Genomic DNA, 25,564 nt, shown 5'->3' on the forward strand with positions numbered 1-25,564 from the left:
TATCTCAATATATTTTGCTCTAACTTTTTACTAAATTATTATCAAATAATTTAAATAATGATGAAGAATTTTATGTTTATTTTTAATGTGAACTAATATATATTTGAAAAACACCTTTCTTTGATATTTGTTAAGATTAATATAAGTGAAAGAGAATAATGAATTATAATTATAAAATATTCGCGTATTAACATCAACATGTTATTTATTTATTTATTTTACTTTTCTTAACATCCACACTAAGATTTTTCAAACAAAAAAAAAAGTCATGGTTATTAATGCCCTTTTCGGATAATCTTGGAATTCATAACTGGTTAAAAAAATACCTGTATACGTTGACTTTATAAGGATACTAATGACACCCTTTAATATATTGGAGGTGCAAACATTTAGTTGAAGATGGAATATGAGACACTTTCGGTGGGATAAAATAACATGATTTGATCTATATAAGTGGTAAATCAAGTATAATAAAATATAATTTAATTATTCGAAATATACTTATTTATAAAATTATTATTATATATTAAGATAAACAGTGTTGATTATTTAAGTTTTTCAAAAATACAGGATGATCGAGAATATTCAACTGTATAAAATAATTCTATCAAATCCTAATAACTTCTTAAATTATTTAAATCACTATCTGATATTTTAAAATTTGAGACCATTGACTCAAATAAATGAAGAAGAAAAAAAGTTCACTGAAATCAAAATGTCAAAGATGATTTATTATTAATATAAAAAAGGAATAATAGTATAAACACCATAATTTATTATTGCTGTTTTATGTATTTTGGATAAGAAAGATAAAAAATAAAAATAAAAGTCTTCTTTTACTAAAAAATAATAATGATTGAACTATGAAAGGCCAAAGATAGATTATAATTGCTATTTGATAGTGCTTTTCTCGATTTAACTGTATTACATATAGTAGTAACCATTCCTTTCTCAATTATGTATATATTTTATATATTTTTCTCTATATATTTATGACAAAGGCATTATCACACCGATGGTAAAAAAAATAATAAATAAAAAGTAAAATAGGAAAGTTCAGTTGACAAGAGGAAAAATTCTATCGGTGATTTCAAAATCAATTAAATTTTTGTCTGATTAAAATTTTTTTGTTGTAATGATGGTTTCCTATAATTAAATTATTACTATTTTTATTGTCATTTAAAATTAAAGTTAATACATAGTTAAATGTTTATTTTCTTTTATATTTAGATCTATAACATTTCAAAATTATTCTTATGTAACACATTAATATTTTATAATCTTATATTATTTTAAGATTATTAATGTTTTTTTTATAGAAGAAATCATTAATGTCGTGTTAAAGATTAATATTACATTTATCAAAAAAGGTTAATATTACACATTATATAAATATTTTTATATTAATTGTATCTTTATCTATTTAATCTAGCTTAATAAATGTTAACAAAATATTTATATTTTAATTTTTTTTTTCGTCCCTAGATTTAACACGGCTGCATACAGAAAGTAAGATTACAATCCTTGACCTTGCTTAAATATTGATCAACTCTATCGCTGAACCACACGCTTGAAATTATTTATATTTTAATTTAGCTTTAGAAAAATAAAGTTCTCGCTGCATTGACCTATAAGTCTACATGTTTAAGTTTCATTCATGTTCTAACTATAACCTCTATCATACAATTAATTAGTTAAAGAAGAGATTAAGAGTTCAAAATTACTTAAGAGGCTCGATTGTTGATGTTTTTGTGAAACAAAAAAGCCATAAAGCGAAAGTAATTAATAAGTACTTTGAAGTCGATACCCAACAAGGCAACAACTAATGGATGTTTTTCTTTTCTTTTCTTTTTTTTTTGGTAATAATCAATGGATGGTTTGAGTTATTGTTTTAAAATATAAAAAACTGTAAATTGTAGTTAGTCTTCTATTTTAAGGCACATAGTTCCCGTAACTATAACGTTGGTGTTCTATTTTTTTTTTTCCTGAATTGTTTCACAAAAGTGATTTGTAAAAAAAAAATGTATCCCAAATCCAAGGCTGTGAGTGTCAACTTAATATAACCTTTTAATTAATAAATAAGTAATTAAAATATTTTATATAATAGTTTTAAATTTTAAAGAGATGAAAAAAAAATACTAAAATAAAAATAAAAAATTACATTTTGTGACACTAATTTTTTTTTAAAATAATAGTCTCCATTGCAACAATACATAAATGAAAAAAAATCAATATACATAAAATATTAACATTAAAACGTAATTTATCAGTACATATAATATTAAATTTGTCATTTATTATTTTACTAATTATTAAAATGATATTTAAAAAATTGCCCAGAAGTAAACACAGTCCATCATAGGCTAGGTCATTATGAACTACTAAAAATTCAGGTTAGACTATGTCAAATTAATTGATCTAAACCTACCTTTTTACAATACAACTCAATCTATTTATTTGATAATTGAACTAGTCCATGGGATAAAAAATATTTAGAAAGTTCTATTAGGGCATTTCTAATGGAAGCAACTCATTTGAGTTGCTTTATGCATTAAAAAATGAAAAAAGTGGTCTTCAGTGTACCATGTCAGCATTAAGTAACTCAAACACAAATTTACTCCAATGGTAAGAAACTTTAAGAAATTTAACTTTTAAATTTTTTTTCTAATCATTTATGAAACAAATTTAAATCTTTATTAAAAAGGATAATTACACTATAATGAAAGAAAATAAATTACGAGAAAAAATAAACAATAAGTAGATATTAGAAATAAAATAAAGCAATAGTAAATACATAAATATTATACGAAATTAATTTTCATCATTATTATTTCTGAAATGTTCCCAAATATGTTCAATAAGATCTGCTTGAAATCTGGTAAGGAACGGTTACTTGAAAAATCAACTCTCTCTCTTCTTCAAGCAACTCATGTTGCCACGTCAGACTCCTCTAATGACAAGAAACTGGGGCTTGAATTGTTTCATGGGACAAACAACTCCCATTGAAGTTGCTCTTAGGTAATGCTTATAATGTTGGTTCATTTACTAATTAATAATTGTTGGGTTAAGAATTAAATGAACGGGCTTAAAATTGGCCAATAACCAATCCAAAAAATTTGGATTAAACTGGTCTTTTCATTTTTTTATTTTCAAAAAATATTTAAAATATTTTATTATATATATAATAAAAAATCAAATTTAAATAAATTATCTTGTATATCATTTTTAATAATATTCCTATAAAAATATAATTTAGTCATTTGTATTAATTTATATTTTTTATATCGTGATATTTTATATCTTATATTGTATTAATTTGATATTTTCTACTCTAAATGTAAATATATATTGTTGTATTTGATTAAAATTTAAATTTAAATATTATATTTAGACTTTTATACAACTCTAAAAATAAAAATATATAAAATTATATTTTATTTTAGTTTTAGTATTATAAATTATGATATTATGTTTTATGTAACGTTAAATATGTATTATTTAAATATTATTATTTTATTAACATCAATTTGATAATGATTAAATCATTGAACTTTTAATTAGTATTTTGACCAATCGTGTTTTAAAAACATTGGTTACAACGTCTTTCATAACAGTGGGCTGAATTCGATGGTTAACTTACCAAACTCGTATATTTTTGGTAGATTGAATTGGATCAATAAACCTACCAACTATCTCCAATCTACCAACTTGGTAGGGTGGGTATACGAGCTCAAGCCCATAGGCTGATTCGCGAAGCCCACAACCTGCATGGTTAACGGGCCTATCTTTTAAAAATTCACATAATTATAGAAGAAATTAAGTTCGGCCCGCGAAGTTCACATATTTTATGGGCTTTATCCGCGAATCCTATGGGCTAGCCCATTTAAGAGAGTTTTTTTTTCTTTTAATTTTATGAGAGATTTAAAATAATGAGTGATTTTAGTATTTTGTTAATAAATAAGTATAAGTAATAAGTATTGAATTTGATATATTTAATATTTAAAGTATATTACACTTTTGCTAACTTAATATGTTTTAGATTTTTTTATACATAAACATGTTTTAGATTAAATGTACAAATTTCATATGTCAATATTTTAATATTTTTGTTTAAATGTGTAAATCTTTGTATGTTAAGACTTTAATTTTGTTTTTTATTTTAGATTATTTGATGTTTATATTTAATATAATTTTTCAATATATTTCTCCCACATATATTATTGGCATAAAAAAAGGAAGTTTTTTTTCTAAGCCTGCAGACTTACCCATTTTATCACGAGCTTCACGGGGCAGATACGAGCCTTTAAAAAAATTATTTATTTTACTGGTCGAACTTATATAACCCGTTAAAAATATAGGCTTTGTGGGTCAGGCTTTAAACAGGTCGGATTAGCCCATATACCCACCCCTACAACTTGGTGGGTTAAATCCACCGACCCACCTTTTTATGTTCTTAAAAAATAAATTTAGAGTAGAATTTTGTTATATCAATATTCATATTTTTATAGTTTAACTTATCTTTTCAGGTAATTATTCTTATTTTATTTGAAATAGAATTATATTATTTTAATCACATATTTTTTACTAATACATTTTTATATATAGTCTTTTTTTTAATATATATATATATATATATATATATATATATATATATATATATATACTACTTGCACCCTTTACATAAAAAGTATAATCCCTTTAATCAATTTTATAAATAATTAAAAAATTATAAGTCGAAGTAAAAATGTATAAAATATTTTAATTGTAATTTTTTTAAAATTAGGTTAGTTAAAAGTAATTCAACTTATTAACCTATCATTTTTAACTCAAACTTATTAAAATGAGTTAATTCATGAATTTACTATCAAACAAAGTGACATACATATTTTAACATATCTTTTTAGTGAATCAACTTAACTTATTATGCTATAAATGAGTTGTCTCGCTATGATAAACTTTAAAAATGATTTTTAATAGGTTAACAACTTATGGGTAGGTATTGTAATTACAAAGTAGGGTTTATTTTTTTTACAAAATTCTCTGTAAACACTTAACAATAGAAAGAAAAAAAATTAAAATAATATATATATAAGAAGATAACAAACAGGTGAGAATAAGCTTAAAAAATGGCTTATAATAGGTTAACAACCTATCCTTAGGAGGAGAAACAAAAATTATTTCATCTCAATATTTATATAAAGTGTTTATGAAATAAAATCGTCTAAAAAGACAGTATGAAGCTAATTTGGGAGTACTATAATAATGAAGGGAAGTTATGGGTGCAGCTAGTTAAAGCCAAGTATCCAGGTGACTCGCTTCAGGAGTGTTTACAAGCAAAAGGATCTTTTTTCTGGTCCTCCTTATCTAAAGCCTTTGGAATTCTTCGGGAATGTTTCCATCTGCAACTAGGATGAGGTGATGTTTCCTTTTGGAGAGACAGATGGCTAGACGCTTCTCCTTTGTGCTTAGCTGTCCCGTATGTCCATTATCAAGATGTAATGTTGATGGTGAAAGATGTCTTTGTTCAGGGGCAATGGTGCTTACAACAACTTTACACGCCAGTAACGCCCATGTTAAGTGATAAGATACTTTCGAGTCACGTATCTCTACACGCCTCTTTACCCGACGTTGTGGTGTGGAAGGACTCACTATCAGGTGTCTATTCTGCAAAATTGGGATATAGATGGCTGTTGGCTCGTTCTGGTCGCGCCTCAGGGGAGTCTTGGACTTGGCTTTGGAGGTTGCAGGCACCGGAAATGCTGAAGATGCATATTGCGTATAGAGTTGAAAGTTGCTACGTTGTTTAAAGTTGTTAAAAGTTGAGATTGATGACTATAGTTGTCTATTGCTGTAAAGTTGTTAAGTTGCTTATTGTTGTAAAATTGTTAAGTTATTTATTGCTGTAAAGTTGTTAAGATGTCTATTGTTGTAAAGTTGTTGTGATGCCTATTGCTGTAAAGTTGTATTGTTCAGTTGTAAGCTGATTAAGCTGTGATGATAAGTTGTTGATCACTAGGACTAGGGGAGATGTTTTCGAAGTTGCTCATCCCATTGTGTGGATTGAGATAGTTGTGGTGCTCTGAGAGCCCAATTTATTATAAAACCCTCCTTGGGAAGTTGTCCCTTGGAGTGGTCGTTGTGTTTTTCTCCTCTAGGACTTAGTTGATCCCGTGTGTGGACAAGGTTGAGGCACACGTGTATAAAGTGACCACGGTATATGGGCAAGGTCAAGCTATACCGATTATAAAGCGACCACGGTATAGGGGCAAGGTCGAGCTATACCGATTATAAAGCGACCACGGTATAGGGGCAAGGTCAAGCTATACCGATTATAAAGCGACCACGATATAGGGGCAAGGTCGAGCTATACTGATTACAAAGCGACCACGGTATAGGGTTCAGGTCGACCTATATCGATTACAAGTGACCAATTTGAGTAAAGTACAAAGTCGGGAACATAGTTCCTAACCGAGTACTATACTTCCTTGTTTAAGTGGCCAAGTATGAGAAACCATTATTATGTTGTGGATTGATATCCAAATTTGTTGTGTTGTCGGTTTGGTAGGACCTAGCCACTTAGACTACTTATCATGTTGTAGGAGATCTCCGAGTCGAAATGCGTGACGACACATAAGTTGTTGAGGAGTTGATTTGTTGTTGATATGAGTTGTATATTCGTTGTTGTGTTGTTAAGCTGTGATTGTGTTGTAAGTTGAAATGATGTTAAGATATATAGTATATATGTTGTTTATCTCCTGTGTTGAATGCGAAGATGATTTTATAGTTGTTATGTTGCCTATTAAATTATTATGAGTTGTTTATTATCTTTAGCTTACCCTTGCATGTTTCCATATGATTTGAACTGCGATGATCATACGTCGTATGAGAGCATGGCAGGGATAGACTGGAGATAGCTGCTAGAGGCTACAGGAGGTGCCTGGAGATAATTTTTTTTTGTAGGCTACTTTATGGTAGCATATTTTGTTGTATATAATTAGTTGTTATTGGTTGCTTGATTAGCAACTTGTGTTGTAAAAATATTTTATTATACTCTTTTAATATATATATTTCAGTAGTGTAAGGTTGTTCGTAGTGTGACGGTCATGGTGGGTCGTTACAGGACTGATGGTATTATGGGAAATTTGGTTGGCAAGGAACTCTTTTCTATTTAAAAATAACAAGATCCCAACACATGTGATTGCTTCACGTACTTGGGGTTTATATGGTCTAATCTTGAGGACTTTTCGTCAATTGGCTGTACACCAGGAGGAAAGATGGGTACCTTGTCTCCTTCCTAGTTTGGCCCAGGTTGTGATTCACGTAGATGGGAGTGTGTTGGGTTCTCCTGGTCCAGCAGGATACGGGGGATTATGCAGGGATAACTCTGGGAGGTGGCAATGTGGTTTCTATGGTATGCGGGAATTACGAATAATCTTCATGCAGAATTGAGAGCTATTCAGAAGGGATTAATGATTGCTTGGCAAAGAAACTTTAGGAACGTGATATGCGTGTTTGATTCCCTCAATGCTATCAACCTAGTTTTGGGATCAAGGGAGCCTTTTCACAGGTATGCGATGTTGGTCCTAGAGATAAAAGATTTGTTGGGTCGTGAGAGGAGGACGTCGTTGATGCACTCCTTACGCGAAGGTAACCAATACGCTGATTTTCTATCCAAGTGGGGTCCAAATTGCGGAAATGAGCTAGTAATCATTGACGACATCCCTGTGGGGTTGCAGCCTCTGCTTCAAGTAGATAGTTCGGGTGTTTTGTTTAGAAGAGTTTAGTTTCTTTGTGTCTTTTTTTTTTTTGTTTTTTGCCTTGTATTACCAAAAAAAAAAAAAAGTTTGACCTATCTACGCTCTTTGAAGTAAGCAATCCAGTAAAGTCATCCACTGAAAATTGGAAAGTTTGAACGTTTTAAAACAGAAACACATACTGTTGCAATAGTTGGCAAACAAAGTTAGAACAAATATTACACATGATTCTTACGAAAAGGACGGGACAACGCCTAGGTAGGACCAGTCATTTATGAGATTAACATCGGCATTGGCACATTACCAACAACTAATCCACGTATACTTAGACTCCTTCAACATTTTAAAACATTAACCCGTAAAGCCAAATATCGCTTTTCTCAGACCCAAAGCACCGTAAATTTCCACATCAACGGTGGAAAAGTGATTTTCCACTTACTCTCTTTATATTTATATAATATCTATCTTCCCCTAACCACTTCCTTGTTATTTTTGTTGGAAACAATTATGCTCCAAACATATACTTTTCTAACCTTCTACTTTTCTCATAAACAATTATATCTAAATAAAAAAGGAGAAGGTTACGTGGAAAGAAAAAAAAAATAAATAAAGGAGAAGAGGGGATTTAAGACGCAGTGGGAAAAATCGAGGAAGTTGAGTTGACTGTTTGTTGGGAGTGAGGGGAAGGGGAAAGGGAGAAATTAAGGTTGGATATTGAATTGCATTAGCAATTAGCAATTAGCAATTAGCAATGGGCGTGTCTTCAAACGAATCCATAGAATTGTGCATTTTCGATCTGAGGAGAGGCCAACACGAAGGTCAAGAGCTCGACAAGATCCTCTTTTTCTTCCCCGCCGGTTTGCCCTTCTCCAAGCAACTTTCCGTCATCGGCCTCAGCGAAGGCCTCATCACTTTCACTAGGTTACCTTTCCTTATTCCCTATTCAAATTCAACTAATTAACCATTTCACTCATCATTCCTTTTCAATTGCAGAATCTTCTCTCCAGAGGCCGCTTGCGAGCTCATCGAAGCCCAAAGTCATTCTCATGTCTTTCACGAGCCCGAACCCGATATCTGGATCGTCATGGTCCGTTCTTCCTCACTTCTTTTCACTTGTGTGCAATTTCCGGTATTAATGTCAACTCCTTACCTTGTAGGTCGTCGACAAAAGCAATGATTCTGAACCTATATGGAGAGATGATGCATTAAGAAAAGTTCTCAAGGAAATTCACTCGCTTTTTGTCATGTTTCATGGATCTATTAGAGCAATGTTGGAGAAAGAGCCTGGTGGAGAACTAACAAGACGTCATTTATATTCCTTTATCATGGATTATCTGAGGGGTAAGTCATCACACAATACCATGCCTATGAAATTCATAAATTAGAGTTATGATTCAAAATATTTCATTGTAAGTCATAATTGTCAGCATGTAAAAAGCGGTCTCCGTGGGATAATTGCTGCTGTGGTAATGCTGAAGTTGCTCTATCAAATGGTTTCCTTTGGCTCTGTGCTACCTGTCTCATGCTGAAGTAGCTGTCTCATACCTTAATTATGAATTTTCTCTTTGAGGCAGATTTTCTTGTGGGGAAAAAGCTCCTTTTACCGTCATTCCGTGATTGCTTAAAGGAGCGTGGAACTGTGCAGATGCTGACGATAGGTCGGGAGGCTGCAATTGAGGTTCAGGTTAGATAAGTTTTAAGTTGCAGTTTCAAAATCTACAAAAGTCATCCAAAACTAGGGTTATAGTGCTTCGGAGTTTTTATTTTGTAATTTTATTTAATTGTTAGATCACGTGTTCCCATTGTCTTGGGTGTGCTGGTGATTTGTATATCATCTATTGTATTGCTGTCTCTCTGCTTCACTCTCTCCCGTCTTATTTTTCTGGTTGTTTGTAGTCCTGTTTGGTGTTTGCAGATATATTGCCATCATCCTATTTTTTGTTATTTTATTTTGGGGATAACAGACACTTGAGTTCAGTATTACAAGTTTCTTTAAAATTTGGTTTTCAGTTGGAAGAGGGAGAATATATGATGTTTTAAACAACATAGGAAGATATGGGAGAGGCTGAGCTGGTGTTTTGATGTGTTTTATTTGACTTAGCTGTGCTGTCCCAGGATCCCAACAATTCTAAAAATGGTAGGATAATGAATTGCCACAATGAACAAAAATTTTAGTGGACAAGTTTTGTGGTTATCTAATTCTTTTTATACCACTTTCCTTTATTTCCTCTTTCATTATTTCCTTAATTAGCCTACAAAATCATTAACGAGCCCTTGTTATTACTTTAGCCAATTTTCTTACAACAGTTGTAAGTATCAGCATATTTACATAGTTCTCATAAAGTAGATGAAGTTTATAAAGTTTGATAGTTGTCACTTATTTTAAATTGTAAGTTAATGTTGATTATTGTATAATATTACATACCTATGAATGTCCAATTTATCTAAATTTTGATATACATGATCATCAAGATAATAATTATGCGATTCAACAATTGGTTTGGTTGAATTCATGTTCAGCAATTACTCATTGATGATTAGTTTATTAAGATGAAACATGATTATATATTTACATTTGTTGTATACGTTTGTGTGTGTTACATAAGTGGTTTTAAACTTTTCATGTGTATGAATGTCTGTGTGCTTTCATCCCGCACTTTGGATCACGTGCCCACTTAAGCAATTGATTGCATCAAGTTTGATGAAAAAATAAAGAAGTTTGGCATATTAATTGCATTCTGTTTTGTTGATTTCTTCTTGTTTTGGCAGTCCCTTGTCAGGGTGCTTGAATCTTCTGCTGGAAACACTCCCTGCTACTCTTTGATTTTATTTCAAGACCTGCTAGTGTCCACAACTCTATCTCCCGTATGGTTTACTACTTTTTTTTTACTGAATTTGATTGGGCAAGATGCTTGATCATTCATTAAGTTACTTAATTAACCTTGACTGTTTTGTCAGGATGACACCATAAATTTATTTACATATGCTGTGCTAAGGTTGACTCCACATGCTCTATCTTCTGGAACAAGTTCCTGGTCCTACTTACGGAAAGGAAGTACTGCATCCAACATTGCTGCCGAGTCTAATGTGGCCCATCCAAGCTCTATGTCTGAAAGTTTTTATGGCACATCTGATATATCCTCTGGTGAAGATAACCACTATCATGTTGTGAGGCCCTTGCAGAGAGACAAATGGTCTAAAGGAAAAGATGGTTATCTTTTCACTGATTCATGGGGCGCAGAAGTTGGTACATGGGTGTTTGCCACTCCTACTGTTTGGCTTCAACAGACAGGAGAGAAAATGTATCTCTGTGTTTATCAGCATAGAAACCTCACTTTGATGCTTCTGATTCCTGTATCATCCATACCTAATGGGGAGCAAGGTGTGTCGGCAATGAAGCAGCAAGTTCTTGAAAATGTTAGTCTTCTATTATAGTGATTTTTTTGTTTCCTAACAAATTCTGACAAGATTTTTCACATAATTTGAACTGACACATAATATTTAGTGTTTTCCGTTATAATTAGTGTTAAACTCCATGCGTGGTACAATTCAATAACAGGACCCTTTTTGCTGTTATGTTATGCCTAAACATGTCCCATCGGATTACTTTTGTATTGCTTTCTGTTCACATGATTATTATGATATCAGATATTATATATGCAGGCATGTAACTAAGGGAATTTGTTAATAAATGCACGTATATCCTTAGGATAATAGAACTTTGTGTTTTTCTGGATCAATGTCTCCTCTCTCCTGTAATAAACAATGAAATGGTTTCATGTGACACATTGAAGTTATGGAGAAGGAGAACCAGGAAGATATATAGATGGTTGTTGATATTGGTGACTATATAAGGATGGTAATATATTACTTCAGAAAAGAAAACAAATTGTCTGTACTTATTTTTGTTATTCTAATCATTAATTGAACTCCAGATGTCTGGTATCTTAAGTGATATGATGTTGAGACATCTATTATCATGTGCTCGTCAAGCAGAATACTTACATGGCTATTTTTTAAATACTCTCTAGTATTTAATACTTTTAAGTGCTCAATTTTTTATCTGCTGCTAAATATTCATCGGTGAACAGAATTTTATTTTGATCTGTTTGATAATGCACTGTCGTTCTTCAGTTGGGAAGCATATGAAATTGAACTGAGATGTTTAGCAAGTATATCCTTTACTCTGATCATAATCTGTTTGTTTTTTTTTTTGCTGCATACATCAGGCATCTCTTAAGATATTGAAAGTTGAAGAGAAACTTTCCAAAGGATGGGGTGGTGAGAATGCATATCACGTTAGTGGGTACCGCTACTTATTAATAGATGGTGATAGAAATGTATCCAGGGCTTCTCCAGCAACAAAAGTTACAACTTTAACAAAGGTTTAGTGTTGGCATCTGGCTGTATCTTGATTTCCTTTTCCCAAATTTTGTTATCAACATGTGATATTTATTTTATAAACTGAAAGATATAACTTGTTATTCAAGCTTCTGATGGCCCTTCTTTTTTGTGTTTGGCACTATAATGTGCTTGTCAGCAGTGCTCTCATTGCCTGTGAATTGATTGACTTGAGAACATTTTAAATTTTGGTTCATTTTTAACCTGTTGCAGGATTCCTTACTTGCCATGAATAAGCTTAGGCAAGAGGTGGAATTGGAGAAGAGTAGAGCAAAACTGGATAGCTTAAATTGTGAAAAAGATTTAGAGATGTGCATTAGAGCAAAAAATAATGCATGGGTTATTTCTCGTGTCACAAGGGGGAAGGAGCTTTATATGGTTTTAGAGAAAGCCAATGAAACCCTTCTATATGCCTCAGATGCTGTTGAGAAGTTCAGCGACAGGTATGCTATTGGTTTCCTATCCTAAGTGTGCCTAATAGTGTACTTCCTATGCTCAAATTGTTATCCTTGTTATCATGATAATGATGCAAAGAAAGAAAGAGAAAAAGATCTTTTAAAAGAGCAACTTTTGTTTTAAATGAAAAACAAGCTTTTAAGGAAGATAGTTAGAAGTTTTGGTTTTTACTTCTCCTTTTGCCTTATTTCAAATCCCGAAATCCAAAAATAAAATACGCTACCCAAGAAATTTTTACTTTGAAGTAACTTCTAAGCTTAAAAACATAACACAATTTTCAAACAATAGTTTGAATTAGAGTTTAAGGTTAAGCTCTAATATGCTACCAGAAAATCCTTTAAATTTCAAGCCAAGAACTTTTACTTTGCCTGCGTGAACAATATTCTTCCCTGGTATTATTTTTCATTTTCTGTTGGATTATGAGGATTTTGGCTATAATAACTTAGCAGATTTGAGCATCTCTGAACTAACTGAAAACAAGAATTGTAATTTTCTTTCTTGGTCGAGTATCGCAGGTATTGCGATGGAACATTTTCACTGGACTAAAGAAAACCAAGAATGTGCGACCGAGGAATAGCACGCTAGGTCTCCTAACTTGTTTTCCCCAAATAAGGTTGGGAGAAGTTTTCTGCTGTTGAATTTTCTCACCAGGAAAATCAAGAAGGAAGAAAGAATACTACCGTGTGTATATCTCTGTATATTTAGTGTAATTTGATTAAACTTGTTCAAGGTTGCTACATAAAATATTGTCACGGTTAACTTTTTTTTTTTAATCCGAAATTTGGTCAATTCCCAGGGAAAAGTTTTCCTAAAAAATTTCGTTTATTTCTCATTAGACTTTCAATAATTAAAATTTGATACTACGTTTTTAAAACTTTAATTTTGGAAAATATTTTCTTTAATTTTCATTCTTCTAAAACATAATATTATTTTTTGTTTTTAATGATTATTTTAAGAAAGATAAATATCATTTATTTTAAGAATTTATGAAATATTTTAGAGGTGTTATACATTTCAATTATATCACTAATGGATACCACTTGGATGAGCATTTGACATTTTAATAAATAAATTAGTTTAAAAAATCATATAATTGTAGGAAATAAAATTAGTAATTTTATTTTAGAGGATGAAAAATTAAAGAATTCTTTTATAGAAAATACAATCAAAATTTGATAAAGTTTAAGTATAATTTTTGCTCTTGTAATTTATCATTTTTTCATCTTTAATCCCTATAATTTTGTTATTGTCATTGTTATTTCATTCCTAACATTTTATAATGTTTCATAAATAGTTTCTGCTGTTAACTTCTATTAAAAAAAAATTATATGAGAAATATAATACATATTATATTCATTATATTCTTCTTCACCATTGTCACATAGATAAATGGATTTTAAATTTTTTTAGACAAAATTCTAAAACATATTTCATCATGCTCTTCACGTGTACTCTCATAAAATTATGGAATGTTGTGTCCTAGCTATTGCGACGACTACAGTAAGTGGTGATAATCTTAATGATTTTGACAATCTTAAGCTAATCATCACAATTTTTCTTAGTCTTGAATGAGGTGGTGACATTAGTAAAGTTGTGAGCGCTTTTGCGATGCATGAGTTTTTGTACAATGGAAGAGTAGTTAAGCATGAAGTCGAACTCCTCCATGATGAGATGATGACCAATAAAGATCTTGCAAAGGTAGTGATCATTAATGATAAACTCAACCTTGTTGTTGAGATTGTGAATTATGATAAATTGTTCTTTGTCGATTGCAATGTTGGATTTGGATTGAGAAGGGGAAGTGTAATTGCGATGGTTAGGTGTGAGTTTGGCATAATGAAATGCATTTTAAAATTTTGTTTAAAAAACTTTAAAATCAATTTATTTATATGACAACAATGGAGTATAATATATTGAATGTAATATGCATTTTATTTGCCATGTAGATTTTTTTAATAGTAATCAATGGTAAGAATTATTTTTGAAATGTTATAAAATGTTAGAAAAGAAACAATAACAAAAAAAAAATAGAACCAAAAGTAAAAAACGGTAAATTACATAAATAAAAATTATATTTAAATCATTTACTAATTTTGAGAGATTATAGATAAAATATATTTAAACCATTTACCAATGTTTGAGAGATTATAAATATATTTAAACCACAAATTTTTTATTTGATTGTTCAAATGAACAAAAGGTTAACTTTAAATATACTACAAGTTTATAAGTTTTCTTAAAACTTTGTTAGCTTGCTCAATTTTTTTCCCTTTGCAATAATTCATTTATATGTACTAATATTTTAGTAATAATCCATTTATATGTACTAATATTTTAGTATGTGCATGTGTGAATTATATATGACTAAAGTTTGTGATAAATTATATATGCAAATAAATATTCTATTTTAATATATAACTTATATTTAAAATTTGTATATATAAATATTTTTAAACATATAATTAAATTTTAAATATAAGATAAATAATTTACATTTTATGCAAAATTACCTTCAATTACCGATATTTAATTTAATAAATACTAAAAATTATTTCATAAATAAATATAATAAATTAAGTCATAAATAAATATGAAAAATAAAAAATTAAATTCGATAAAAAGTTAAAAAAATACTTTAAAAATATTTTCATTCAAACTAAAATAGTTAATTTGGTATGGAAGTTTATTTTAGGAGTTTATACCTTATTTCTATAAGCTAACTAAAGTAGTATGTAACTAATAAGTTCTTAGTTTTTTTTTTCTCTTTTATTTGTTATCGTCATTAATTTACTTGAAATGTTTTTTTACCCTTTCTAATCTATGAACTATTTTATCTACATGTTACTCTTTTTATTTTTTAATAAAAAATAAATATGTCATTTTATATTAATTATCTAACTCATCAACTAATTTCATTAGACACTTTCAATTTAATAAATTAGTTTATAAACTTCCTTTTCAACCTCTAATTTATAGTTTATAAGCTTTTGATTAACTTATAAGTTTTAAAACAATTTATAAGTTATTTCTATCAAACACGTCTTTAATATACATGGGTTGATGTTAATTTTTAATTTTTATTTTTTTATATAGAACTTGGCTAGGAAAGTAAGAGAGAATATTGTAATTTAATTTCAATGGGATTGTTTTGTTATCATAGTAGGAAATGAAGTTATCTATATTTTTCACCTTTTTTCTATTCTAAATTATATATCGATTTAAATATATTTTTAGTCATTTAAAATGAAGGTAAAATTATTTTTAATCCTTCAAATTTAAACTTAATTTTTTTTATTTTTTGTAATTTGAAAAAAAAATCTTGTTTCAATTTTTATATTTAAATTTTGTTTGAGAATTTGTCAAGTACTGTCGTGTAAAATCTACACATTGATATCTCATTAGTGAAATATAACATTAAACTCAATAAATATCGCATAAGTGTCTCAATTTATCTCTTTTAGATATGTTATCGGTAATATGAGATTCTAAAACAAGATTTTTTAAAATTTTAAGATTAGAAAATAATTTTAAATTTGAGAGAAAAAATAAATGTACTTTAACCGTAAGGGACTAAAATTATATTTTAACCTTATATTTTTAATAAATTTGAAATGTTTAATAGAATCTTAAAATAGGGGAATTTGAAATTTGATTAATCGAAGAATATAGTGTAAGTTAGTGGTTGATGTCTTTTATAAGTTTTGCTTTATTTTTTATTTTTTAATTTTCTTTTGTCTAAATTGAATGTATCCTTTGTATATAATATGTATGAATATTAAAAAAATATACATATAAATATAACAATATATATGGTCATTAATATTTTAACTTTGATTATTTATTTATTTTTTTATTGTATTACTTTTTTATAGAATTTATTTTATTCTAATTTGTTCATGTAATTTTAAATAGTTGAATTAATTTATAAAAAATATGGATTAATCTTAATGAGAAATTTTACGCAGTAAAGCCTTCTTGATTTAAATATACATGATTATATTTTATAAGCCAAAAACAAATCATATTTAAATATTTTAATTTGTGACGAAGAAATAAAAGAAATTCGTCTGTTAAAAAATTATATACAAACAAGTGTTTCGAAAGTTATAACTTGATTTAATTTTATATCATTTTTTATATTTAAAATTAAACAAAAATGACGCAGCATTAATCTAATTAATATTAATGTCATGCTTTATATTAATGTTCTTCTAATCGATACTTATGTAAATGTGATATTCATATACATAAAATGCTTGAATCTTGTTAAAGCGTGCAACATATTACAAAAAAATGCATTGGCAGCCTCAAGTGTTATATGAAATTTGATCTTATTACCACAAATTAAACATAACAAGATAATTATGAGGACAAATCCTATAATTATATAGTCTAACTTCAACTTGTAAAAGTATCAACTTTATGATTCAATTCAAATATTCTCATTCGATTTCTTCCAGTTAATTCAACTGTACCTGCTTCATTATCTTCACCAATTCATGAAAAACAAGAAAAATTATCTCCATCAAGTTGTATGAAGAAAATTTACAATGTAATTAGTTATGACGTTTAATCCAAAATATCAAGTCACAAATTATATACGTATATCCATAATGGAACAGTATAAACTTATCCAGGGTAGTGGGCCGAAAGGAAATGGGCCTACCCAACCGTGTTCGCTTTTGAACTGAAACCCCAAAAAATAGAGGAGGCAACAACTTAGGGTTTATCGATTTCACACTATAAAACAAAATGAACTGAGTCTGCTGCTTCACTCTTCTCTTCCACACCTTTCAGATCTTATTCGACCTCTCAACTAAGGTATTCTGCTCTTACTACTCTTCTTAGTTTCTTCTAGATTTACGCTTCTATGCCTCAATTCCTGCTCCTAGCTCTGTATTTGCGTAATTGATTCTGGAAACGCTTCTGTCTCTCATTACGATCCGATTCAGCTATAACTTTTATTTTTTCTAATGCCTCGTGATTCATCATTTCTGATTATGATTTAGGGTTTTCTGCTAAATTTTTAAGCATTTTTTTTTATTTTTATTTTTTAATTTCGAAGAGATGTTTTCTTTTCTCTGTTGGTTTAATTCCATGTCGTTAGCGTACATAGCCTGACCTGTCATCACAAAACTAGGTCAAAAAGTCTCTGAGGATGATGAAAAAGTAACTTTCGTTCTTCCGAGTTTTCCATGCGGAAAATATATGGAGACCTGAACTGAGGAGACTGTGTAATGTTTGTTTCCACATTCCGTCTGTCCCTTTGCGGGTGATCCGTCTTTTGTTCACAATGTCAGTAGATTTAATTTTAATTAAACTTTGTAGTAGATGATAGTTTTTCGATTGCTTAATTTCACTTATGGATTTTCCTATTTACTTGTACACGCATTGTATGTACTTTAATTCTGAAGTCTGTACCTGCCTTGAAAGCCTCTGAGGATGATCAAAAATATAACTTTCGTTCTTCCGATTGTTCCCATGCGGAAAATAAATGGAGACCTGAACTGAAGAGGCTTTCTTATGTTTGTCTTCTTATTCCCTATTTCCCGTTGAGGCTAATGTCACTCTTGTTCACAATATTTAGTCGTTTTGTTTTAGAGGATAGGTTTATGTTCGCTCACAGATTCATGCGCAGATTGCCTTTTTTTTTTTTTTTTTTTTTTTTACTTTTATACACATTTCAAGTCCTATTACTCCGATGTCTTTCCCTGTCTTGAAAATCGAAATTAATCTAATTAGCCTCTGAGGATGATCTGAAATTTAACTTGTTTTTCCGAGCCATTCATGAGGAAAATACATGGAGACCTGAACTGAAGAGGCTTGCCAATTTTTTTTTCTTTATTGTTTGTCCCTTTTCACCCCTCTTCCTTTTTTTTCATTATTTATTATGTAATTAATTTTTCTTTGCAACTTATTTGATGCTTTTCTTTCATGTTTCAATTCAATATTTGATTGTTATGTTTTCTCTTATTTCAGGTTTAACTGTATTTGAAGAGTTTCTCAACTGCACTCTCCTTTGAAAATGAGGTATCAGTTCTTACTCCTAACCTGCTGAATTCTTTTGGTACTATTATAAATTTTTTGATCTTTTTTGTTATCAAGTACTAATACTCTTTTGCTTTTCTCTTGACCTTCGCTTCACTAGCCGCCCAATGGAGGAAGATGTAAGTTCTTTTAAGCTTATTTATTAAATGTTTGTCCATGTCTATATGATCTTTGCACTGTATATTGTTTTGCTTGTTTGTTCCCTATCTATCTGCAAATCCAGGCTTCTAAATGTCTGTATTTGACTATTCATGCCAATTCAATCTGTTTTGTATAATTTAACTTGATTTTCAATAGTGTAATCTATTTTTTTTTCTTTTCCTATTTTTTAATTGCTCATATGTAACAACCAACCATCCTAGCTTCGGAAAGGAATTTTAGCTTTTGATATGGTGTCATTTTGCCCCCTTAATTGTGTGAAAAAATGTAAAGTTATATTTTCAGCCTTGAAATTTAGTGGCTACATTCGAAATATATGATTTTATGACGTGATTGTAATATGGATCAAACATTGTCTTTCTTGGTGGAATTAATCGCCTTTGTATGAAAATGGTTTATCTGTTGTAGTTTCTTTATTTTTTAGTTTGAGTTGCTTTAAACTGGATTACTATGCTTTAATATATTTGACAATTTAATATACTTCATTTCACAGACTGTGGGTAAGAACGAGGAAGAAGAATTTAACACCGGACCACTATCAGTTCTAATGATGAGTGTTAAAAATAACACTCAGGTATGTTCGTTTTTATATGATACGCTATGTGATGGATTTTGAGGCAGGCCCAGGGGTATGCAATGCTTTGTTGTGCTAAACATTTTCTTTTTTCAGGTACTGATAAATTGTAGAAATAACAAAAAGCTTCTGGGTCGTGTTAGGGCATTTGATAGGCACTGCAATATGGTGCTTGAAAATGTTCGGGAGATGTGGACTGAGGTATGGTTTTTGGCATTTAGATTTATTTGTCTTGCACTTGTTACCTCAGCCTAATCGATTTGTGTTCTCCATTAGGTCCCGAAGACCGGTAAAGGGAAGAAAAAGGCCCAGCCTGTTAACAAAGATAGATTTATTAGCAAAATGTTCTTACGCGGAGATTCTGTCATCATTGTTCTTAGAAATCCAAAATAATTGTATTAACTCGTAGTTGGTATTTTGATGACCGCCCGGGAACTGTTAAACTAATTTCCGCATCTTTCATGTACTTATTAACGTGTACATCTATTGATTGTATGGAGTAGTTTTAATATGTTATGTTCTTTCTGGTTTCCCTTGTTAATTTTTCAATTTCACACCTTGCTCGATTATTGATTATTGGATTGTGTTATTCTGAAATGTTTAATTCACTCTATTGGATTGAATAAGTAATTTTAAGAAAATTAAACGGTGGAAATTATTTTGTTTCATTTTTGTCCGTTTTTACCTTTAGTTTTTAGAATTAAAAATAATTTATTATAGATTTTATGTATACTATTTTTGTTATTTTTTATTTTTTACAGTTTAACATTTTTATTTTTTTTTTAAAGTTTTTACATTGATAGATAATAGAAACTAAAAAGGAAGAAAAATTATATGTAAATAGAGATTAAAATAGACTTTTTAACTACAAAAATTAAATTACATCGAAACATTTTAAATTATGGTTGTATACACAATGTGGGAATGGTATATATTAGACATTTTAAATTCATGAAACTAGAGATTTTAAAAGTAATTAAATTAAATTATTGTTTCACACAATGTGTATTAGAATATAAAATTATTTCTTTGCATCTGTGCTAAATAGAAAGAAAATATTATTTCTTCACGTAATCTATGTATATTAGAATGTAAAATCTTTATTTTTTTATAGCCGTCAAATATTTAGTTAAGATTATTTATGTCTGTACATCGATGTAATAAAGGTTATTTTTTAATACTTTATTCTTATGAATACTTCTAAATTAATTTTTTTTGTTGTTTTTGTTCTCTATATTACACAAACTTGACTATTAACCATACAGCTTTGCAGTCATTGATTTGCGATGCCTTGACCAATAATACCACATGCAAATCTGGGTTGTACAAAAAAGCCTACATCTTGGCCATTTTGCTTCAAATACACTGCATCAAGCGAGTAAAGCAGAGACCTAAATTAAAGATACACGAACTTCCTTCCAGCTGGACCATGCTGCAAGGGTGTTTAATCCAGGACCTATAACTATTAGAATTTAAAGATCTGCATTTCAACTCATCTTTGTTATCTTAGAATATATCAAGAGCATTAAGGAATATATGGATTAAAGAAACAAATATAGATATATGAAACTCATTATAACGCTTCAAAGGACTTCGAATGCGATCCTAATTTAAAGGATTATTAGTAATACCTTTACAGGAAGATAAGTCGTTGTAGATTTCCAATTGTATGTGGGACAACACCAGATAAAGACAACTAATAAATCTGAAGAATAAAATAATTTCCAATTGCATTGTTAGAGTCGTGATAAAATTTAATCACATTTGGTTCACAATGAATAAAGTTTTTAAGAACCTTCAAAATTATCTTACAGATAACTACAATTCAGATAACCTCTCTTATCCTTTGTTTAACCAATTAATTTGGATTGACCATTCTCACGATTTGTTTTGGTGCTAGAAAATAGCCTTCCACATTAAAAATAAATAACTTATTTTTTCACGGAAAGTAATGGAGGCCTTCTTGAAATTTCCGGATCAAATATGCTTACTGTGAGTGTGAGGGAATTAGTGAGGGGAATTGGTAGATTAAAATGAAAAAGGAAATGGCATGATTTGGTTTTCATCTTACTAATGTTTAAAGACTTATTATAGGGCATGTTTTATGTCAAATAGAATATTCTATACTCTATCTTTTCATTTTCTTAAAGGATTTTTTTTCATAGTTATCTGATTTTATTTTAAATTTCTTAAATTTCTTAAATTTTTATATTTATTAATCCTTTCTCTTAAAAACATTAATAAGTTGTGATAAACAAGATTTTCTTTGAAGTGAGTGTCAGAAAGTGAGTGTCAGAATTAGACAAAGAAGGTTCGAAGTCATTGCGTATTAAATTGTGGGTAAATTGTAAATTATCTTTTATGATGAATTCACTAATGCGAAAAATCTTAAATTTTGGCATTTTATTGTACTGGCGATTACAGTTGCTGGGGGACTAAGTCAAATTTTATTATCTTCGCAGCCTGTTTATGTAACAGTAATGACCAAAGCAAAGATGTAGCACTGTCCCTTTCAGCTTCTTAAAAATCAAATCTAAGATGCTTAAACGAGCATCTAAATTACCTAACTAAATAAATTAGATGACAGGAATTGCAAGTTTTGATTAGGTGGCAGGCGGTATCTTTCTAAGTCAGAAATAGAGTATCATTAAATAAAAATAGTTAACAATTTCTTCATTCAAAAGATCAAATAGGTGATTCTCCTTTGCCATAACCAATGCTTATTATTCCCAAGGAAAAGGATTACATTACGGAAGACCCAAAAAAATTGTTTCCACCTAGTGTACTACCACAACGTTGAAAAGATCCTTGGACTAGTTAAATCTCACAAAAGAAATGAATAACCTCATACAACTAACAGATACAAAACTGATTCAAAAGAAGCATAATCTTTTAAGTACTACATCATTGAAAGATCAGAACTCATAGCAACATCTCAGCAATCTGGATTGCGTTAAGTGCAGCACCCTTACGAATTTGATCCCCGCATACAAAGATGTCCAACCTGTGTGCATACCCACCATTTTCATGAGAAAGAGCAACACTAATTGAGAAATGATCATATATTACCATGAAAAAGGTTTACCCTTTATTCCCATCCTGAGACAGGTCACGGCGAATCCTACCAACAGCAACATCATCTTTGTTTGACACTTCCAATGGAGTAGGAAAATGATTGGATTGACGATCATCAATAACCACTACACCTGGAGCATTCTTCAAAATATCTCTTGCAGTATCCTGAAGAAATTAAAAAACAAATGAACTCACAAATGAGATAAACTTCTTTCTTTGGAGAAGTCTTCTCACCCAAAGTCATTTCATATTTTTTCCTCGTACAACTATGATTTTGGGCATGCAAAGAATAACAAGACCCGTTCCAACAGACTGAATACATCATGAGCCATAAGGATTGCTATCTAATACCATTGAAAAAAATATAGTAACAAAGACCCTCAAGATATGAAAATAAAAAAATGTAAAAGCGAACACATTGAAGTCAAGTTTTATCACTACAATAGGAACGATCATGTCCAATAAATGCCTTTTTCTTTGTGAGCCCACAATAATGCTTAGCTCAATATATTTATCCATCACCATAAAGTTCACATGCAGCGTGTCACTAACAACAGGACTTTATCTATCAATTGTAAACCCAAAGAGGCAAATACATAAACAAAGGTAGATGCTTCAACAAGGCAAAAAACATGTGAGCTTTATAGGAAGTTTATCAGTTGCCCATATATGCCAATATTTTTTTATTTCATCCAGACTTTGCATATCTGTCCTATATACACATTTGATATTTAAAAAGATTAGCTTTCATTTCATACAGTTAAAGTCTTATCCATCCTGCATCAATTTTTATACAAGTGAAAGTTATAATCCTAAAATTAATTCTAGCAACTCCAGGTATGTCACATACTTCAGTCATCAAAAGCCCTAGAGCTGTTGAGTAACTGCTATAATCACTACATCAAATGCCAGTTATCCTTGACATTCTGAAAAATTAGCACAATGCTGCCTTACAAGTCAGCTGTGGGCTAGTTCTCAAGTCTGATCTTAGCCACACATAGCAGAGGACAATATGAAGTACCTCATCAAGGGGTCTTTCAAATTGAAGATTGACACTTTCAGCATGAGCCCGCATGACAGGAACTCGTATGCATGTGGCGGTTACTTTAACGTCATTGTCATTCTGCAAAAGTGTAAAGTTAAACACGCAAGGTATAAGTATTCCACAATGTGACACACACAAGCTAGTAAACAAGACAATAACATTCAATTTCAACTTACCCAGATTTTCCTTGTCTCCTTGACCATTTTCATTTCTTCTTCATTATACCCATTCGAAAGAACAGATGCATTATGCGAGAACAGATTAAAAGCATACTGCAAAACAACAACACCATCAAGAAATAGTCCTCGAATCATCAATCACGAAGTCAAGAGGCATATGCAGAACTATGCAAACCTGTTGATTAAATATTTTACAAGTCGGCTGTTTCCCTTCCAACACCTTCAATTCAAAAGGGGAAAGAAAAGGAAAATCACAATCTCATACTAAAAATAAAAACAATTTCTCCATTTCACACAATCCCAATAGTAGAGCTCAAACCAAGATAACAAGCTATAAAGGTAAACTTTGACCTGATTGGATAAATTTCTCCATAAACACTTCTATGAGAAGAAAGCATAAAATTTAGTTCATACTTGCGCTAAAAGGTATCTTAGAAAAGCTAATACAAAAAAACTCGTACAAATTAACTTATGCATAAATTAATTTCATTTTTTTTTCATAATTGTTTTTGGAAAAACTTATCCAAAAAGACCCTTCAATGCAAACCTCACGAGTTTGCAGCTCAAGCTCCTCCATTGCAGCAGCACCAGCACCACTGGCAGCTTGATAGGTGCTAACAACCATACGTAACACCTGCAACATTCATCACTTAACATATAAAATTGCATTAAAGAAATAATTTTAGAAATTAAATAAAACTGCGAAATGGGACCTTAGCTCGTCGATGAAGAGGGGTAGCAGCCATCAAGCAAATAATGGTGGAGCAATTAGGGTTAGCAATGAGTGCGCCCTTTCCCATTCCAGCTTTGATATTGTGCATGGCTTCAGGATTCACCTCGGGAATCACCAATGGCACCTTCTCGTCCATCCGAAACGCCGAGCTGTTGTCCACCACCACCGTCCCCCGATCCACCGCGACGGGGCCGAACTCCCTGCTGATGGAGCCGCCGGCGCTGAAGAGCGCGATGTCGACGCCGTCGAAGCTCTCCGCCGTGAGCTCCTCCACGACGTGGTTCCTGCCCTCGAAGGTGATGCGGCGGCCGGCGGAACGCTTCGACGCCAGCATTTTGATGGAGCGGTAGGGGAAGTCGCGGTCGGAGAGCACCGAGAGGAACTCCTGGCCGACAGCGCCGGTGACACCGACCACCGCGATGGAGGGGCCGTTCTCCCGTAGGGACATTCGGATCCTGGTGGGCCCAGAGAGGGTGGGCCTGAAGCGGGCCGGGAGAGGGCCCGAGAATAGATGGTTGTGGCGCGAAACAGAGAGTGAAGCCATGGACTTACTTGGGTGAGGGTGGGTTTAGGGTGAGGACTGAGGAATGGAAACAACCACAGACAGAAAGAAAGGGTTTTAACTTTTCATGATGTTTTGTTTTATATACTCAGACCAAGCTTCTATTTGGCGGCTCGTGCATCTCGCTAAGTAACTTTATTTATTGGATTTTTATATGCAACAATTTCTTTTCTATTTAAGTTTTTCTGTTCAAGGTCAATAACACCAAGTAAAAATATTTTAATAAAAATATAAATAACCAAATTATTATAAAATATATATAAAGTAATTTAAGAATTTATATTATTTTTTTAATCAAATACAAAATAAAAAATTATTAAACTTTATGTGATAAAAAAGTATATTAACAACTCAAACTCAAAATGAGTTATGTCTTCGAAAAGATCCTCTTTTACTGAATTTAAAATAGAAAGAAGAGGGCGGAGCACAATTTTAGTTTGATGTCCTCACCAGTCACCAGTCAGTATTTACGTTGAAGGGTTATTTTTTCTTAATTATGTTATTAATATGATCAATGTTCTTCAATGAAATTCTTGTTTTTTTTAATTACATTATATATATATATATTTAAATTCAAG

At 30.7% G+C, this 25,564-nt stretch overlaps 3 protein-coding genes and 3 non-coding genes across 8 annotated transcripts; 5 read left to right on the forward strand and 1 right to left on the reverse strand.

Moving 5' to 3' along the window:
• Positions 1-8,324: 8,324 nt before the first annotated feature.
• LOC109804399 (vacuolar fusion protein CCZ1 homolog B) lies at positions 8,325-13,413 on the forward strand. Of its 2 annotated transcripts, XM_020366216.3 has the most exons (10): positions 8,325-8,675; positions 8,748-8,841; positions 8,912-9,095; positions 9,182-9,220; positions 9,329-9,438; positions 10,524-10,619; positions 10,713-11,171; positions 11,984-12,139; positions 12,369-12,598; positions 13,127-13,413. In XM_020366216.3, exons 1-10 carry the CDS (start codon positions 8,506-8,508, stop codon positions 13,155-13,157), a joined length of 1,569 nt encoding a protein of 522 aa, XP_020221805.1. In that variant the 5' UTR covers positions 8,325-8,505; the 3' UTR covers positions 13,158-13,413. The 2 variants fall into 2 exon arrangements, with proteins under 2 accessions (XP_020221805.1, XP_020221806.1); XM_020366217.3 differs by lacking the exon at positions 9,182-9,220 and having other exon boundaries at positions 8,337-8,675.
• A 3,886-nt stretch (positions 13,414-17,299) lies between these two features.
• On the forward strand, positions 17,300-19,913 carry LOC109804086 (uncharacterized). Of its 2 annotated transcripts, XM_083068970.1 has the most exons (7): positions 17,358-17,432; positions 17,752-17,906; positions 18,591-18,641; positions 18,760-18,778; positions 19,312-19,392; positions 19,489-19,593; positions 19,669-19,913. In XM_083068970.1, the coding sequence occupies exons 3-7, from the start codon at positions 18,637-18,639 to the stop codon at positions 19,783-19,785; spliced, it is 327 nt and encodes a 108-aa protein (XP_082925096.1). In that variant the 5' UTR covers positions 17,358-17,432; positions 17,752-17,906; positions 18,591-18,636; the 3' UTR covers positions 19,786-19,913. The 2 variants fall into 2 exon arrangements, with proteins under 2 accessions (XP_020221444.1, XP_082925096.1); XM_020365855.3 differs by lacking the exon at positions 17,752-17,906 and having other exon boundaries at positions 17,300-17,432.
• On the forward strand, positions 17,760-17,842 carry LOC114916258 (small nucleolar RNA Z159/U59). Its single transcript, XR_003804649.1, has one exon. It is a non-coding gene; the product is annotated as a small nucleolar RNA Z159/U59 (small nucleolar RNA).
• LOC114916257 (small nucleolar RNA Z159/U59) lies at positions 18,044-18,128 on the forward strand. Its single transcript, XR_003804648.1, has one exon. It is a non-coding gene; the product is annotated as a small nucleolar RNA Z159/U59 (small nucleolar RNA).
• On the forward strand, positions 18,353-18,434 carry LOC114916260 (small nucleolar RNA Z159/U59). Its single transcript, XR_003804650.1, has one exon. It is a non-coding gene; the product is annotated as a small nucleolar RNA Z159/U59 (small nucleolar RNA).
• Positions 19,914-22,095: 2,182 nt separating the features above from the next.
• Positions 22,096-25,056, reverse strand: LOC109803603 (semialdehyde dehydrogenase family protein). The gene is made up of 7 exons (XM_020365244.3): positions 24,405-25,056; positions 24,239-24,325; positions 23,867-23,911; positions 23,689-23,784; positions 23,489-23,590; positions 22,478-22,632; positions 22,096-22,396 (listed from the first exon to the last, which is right to left on the reverse strand). The coding sequence occupies exons 1-7, from the start codon at positions 24,966-24,968 to the stop codon at positions 22,315-22,317; spliced, it is 1,131 nt and encodes a 376-aa protein (XP_020220833.1). The 5' UTR covers positions 24,969-25,056; the 3' UTR covers positions 22,096-22,314.
• Positions 25,057-25,564: the final 508 nt, after the last annotated feature.

The sequence above is a fragment of the Cajanus cajan genome, chromosome 2 (assembly GCF_000230855.2).
Source record: "Cajanus cajan strain Asha chromosome 2, NIPB_CcT2T_4, whole genome shotgun sequence".
Classification (NCBI taxonomy): Eukaryota; Viridiplantae; Streptophyta; class Magnoliopsida; order Fabales; family Fabaceae; genus Cajanus; species Cajanus cajan.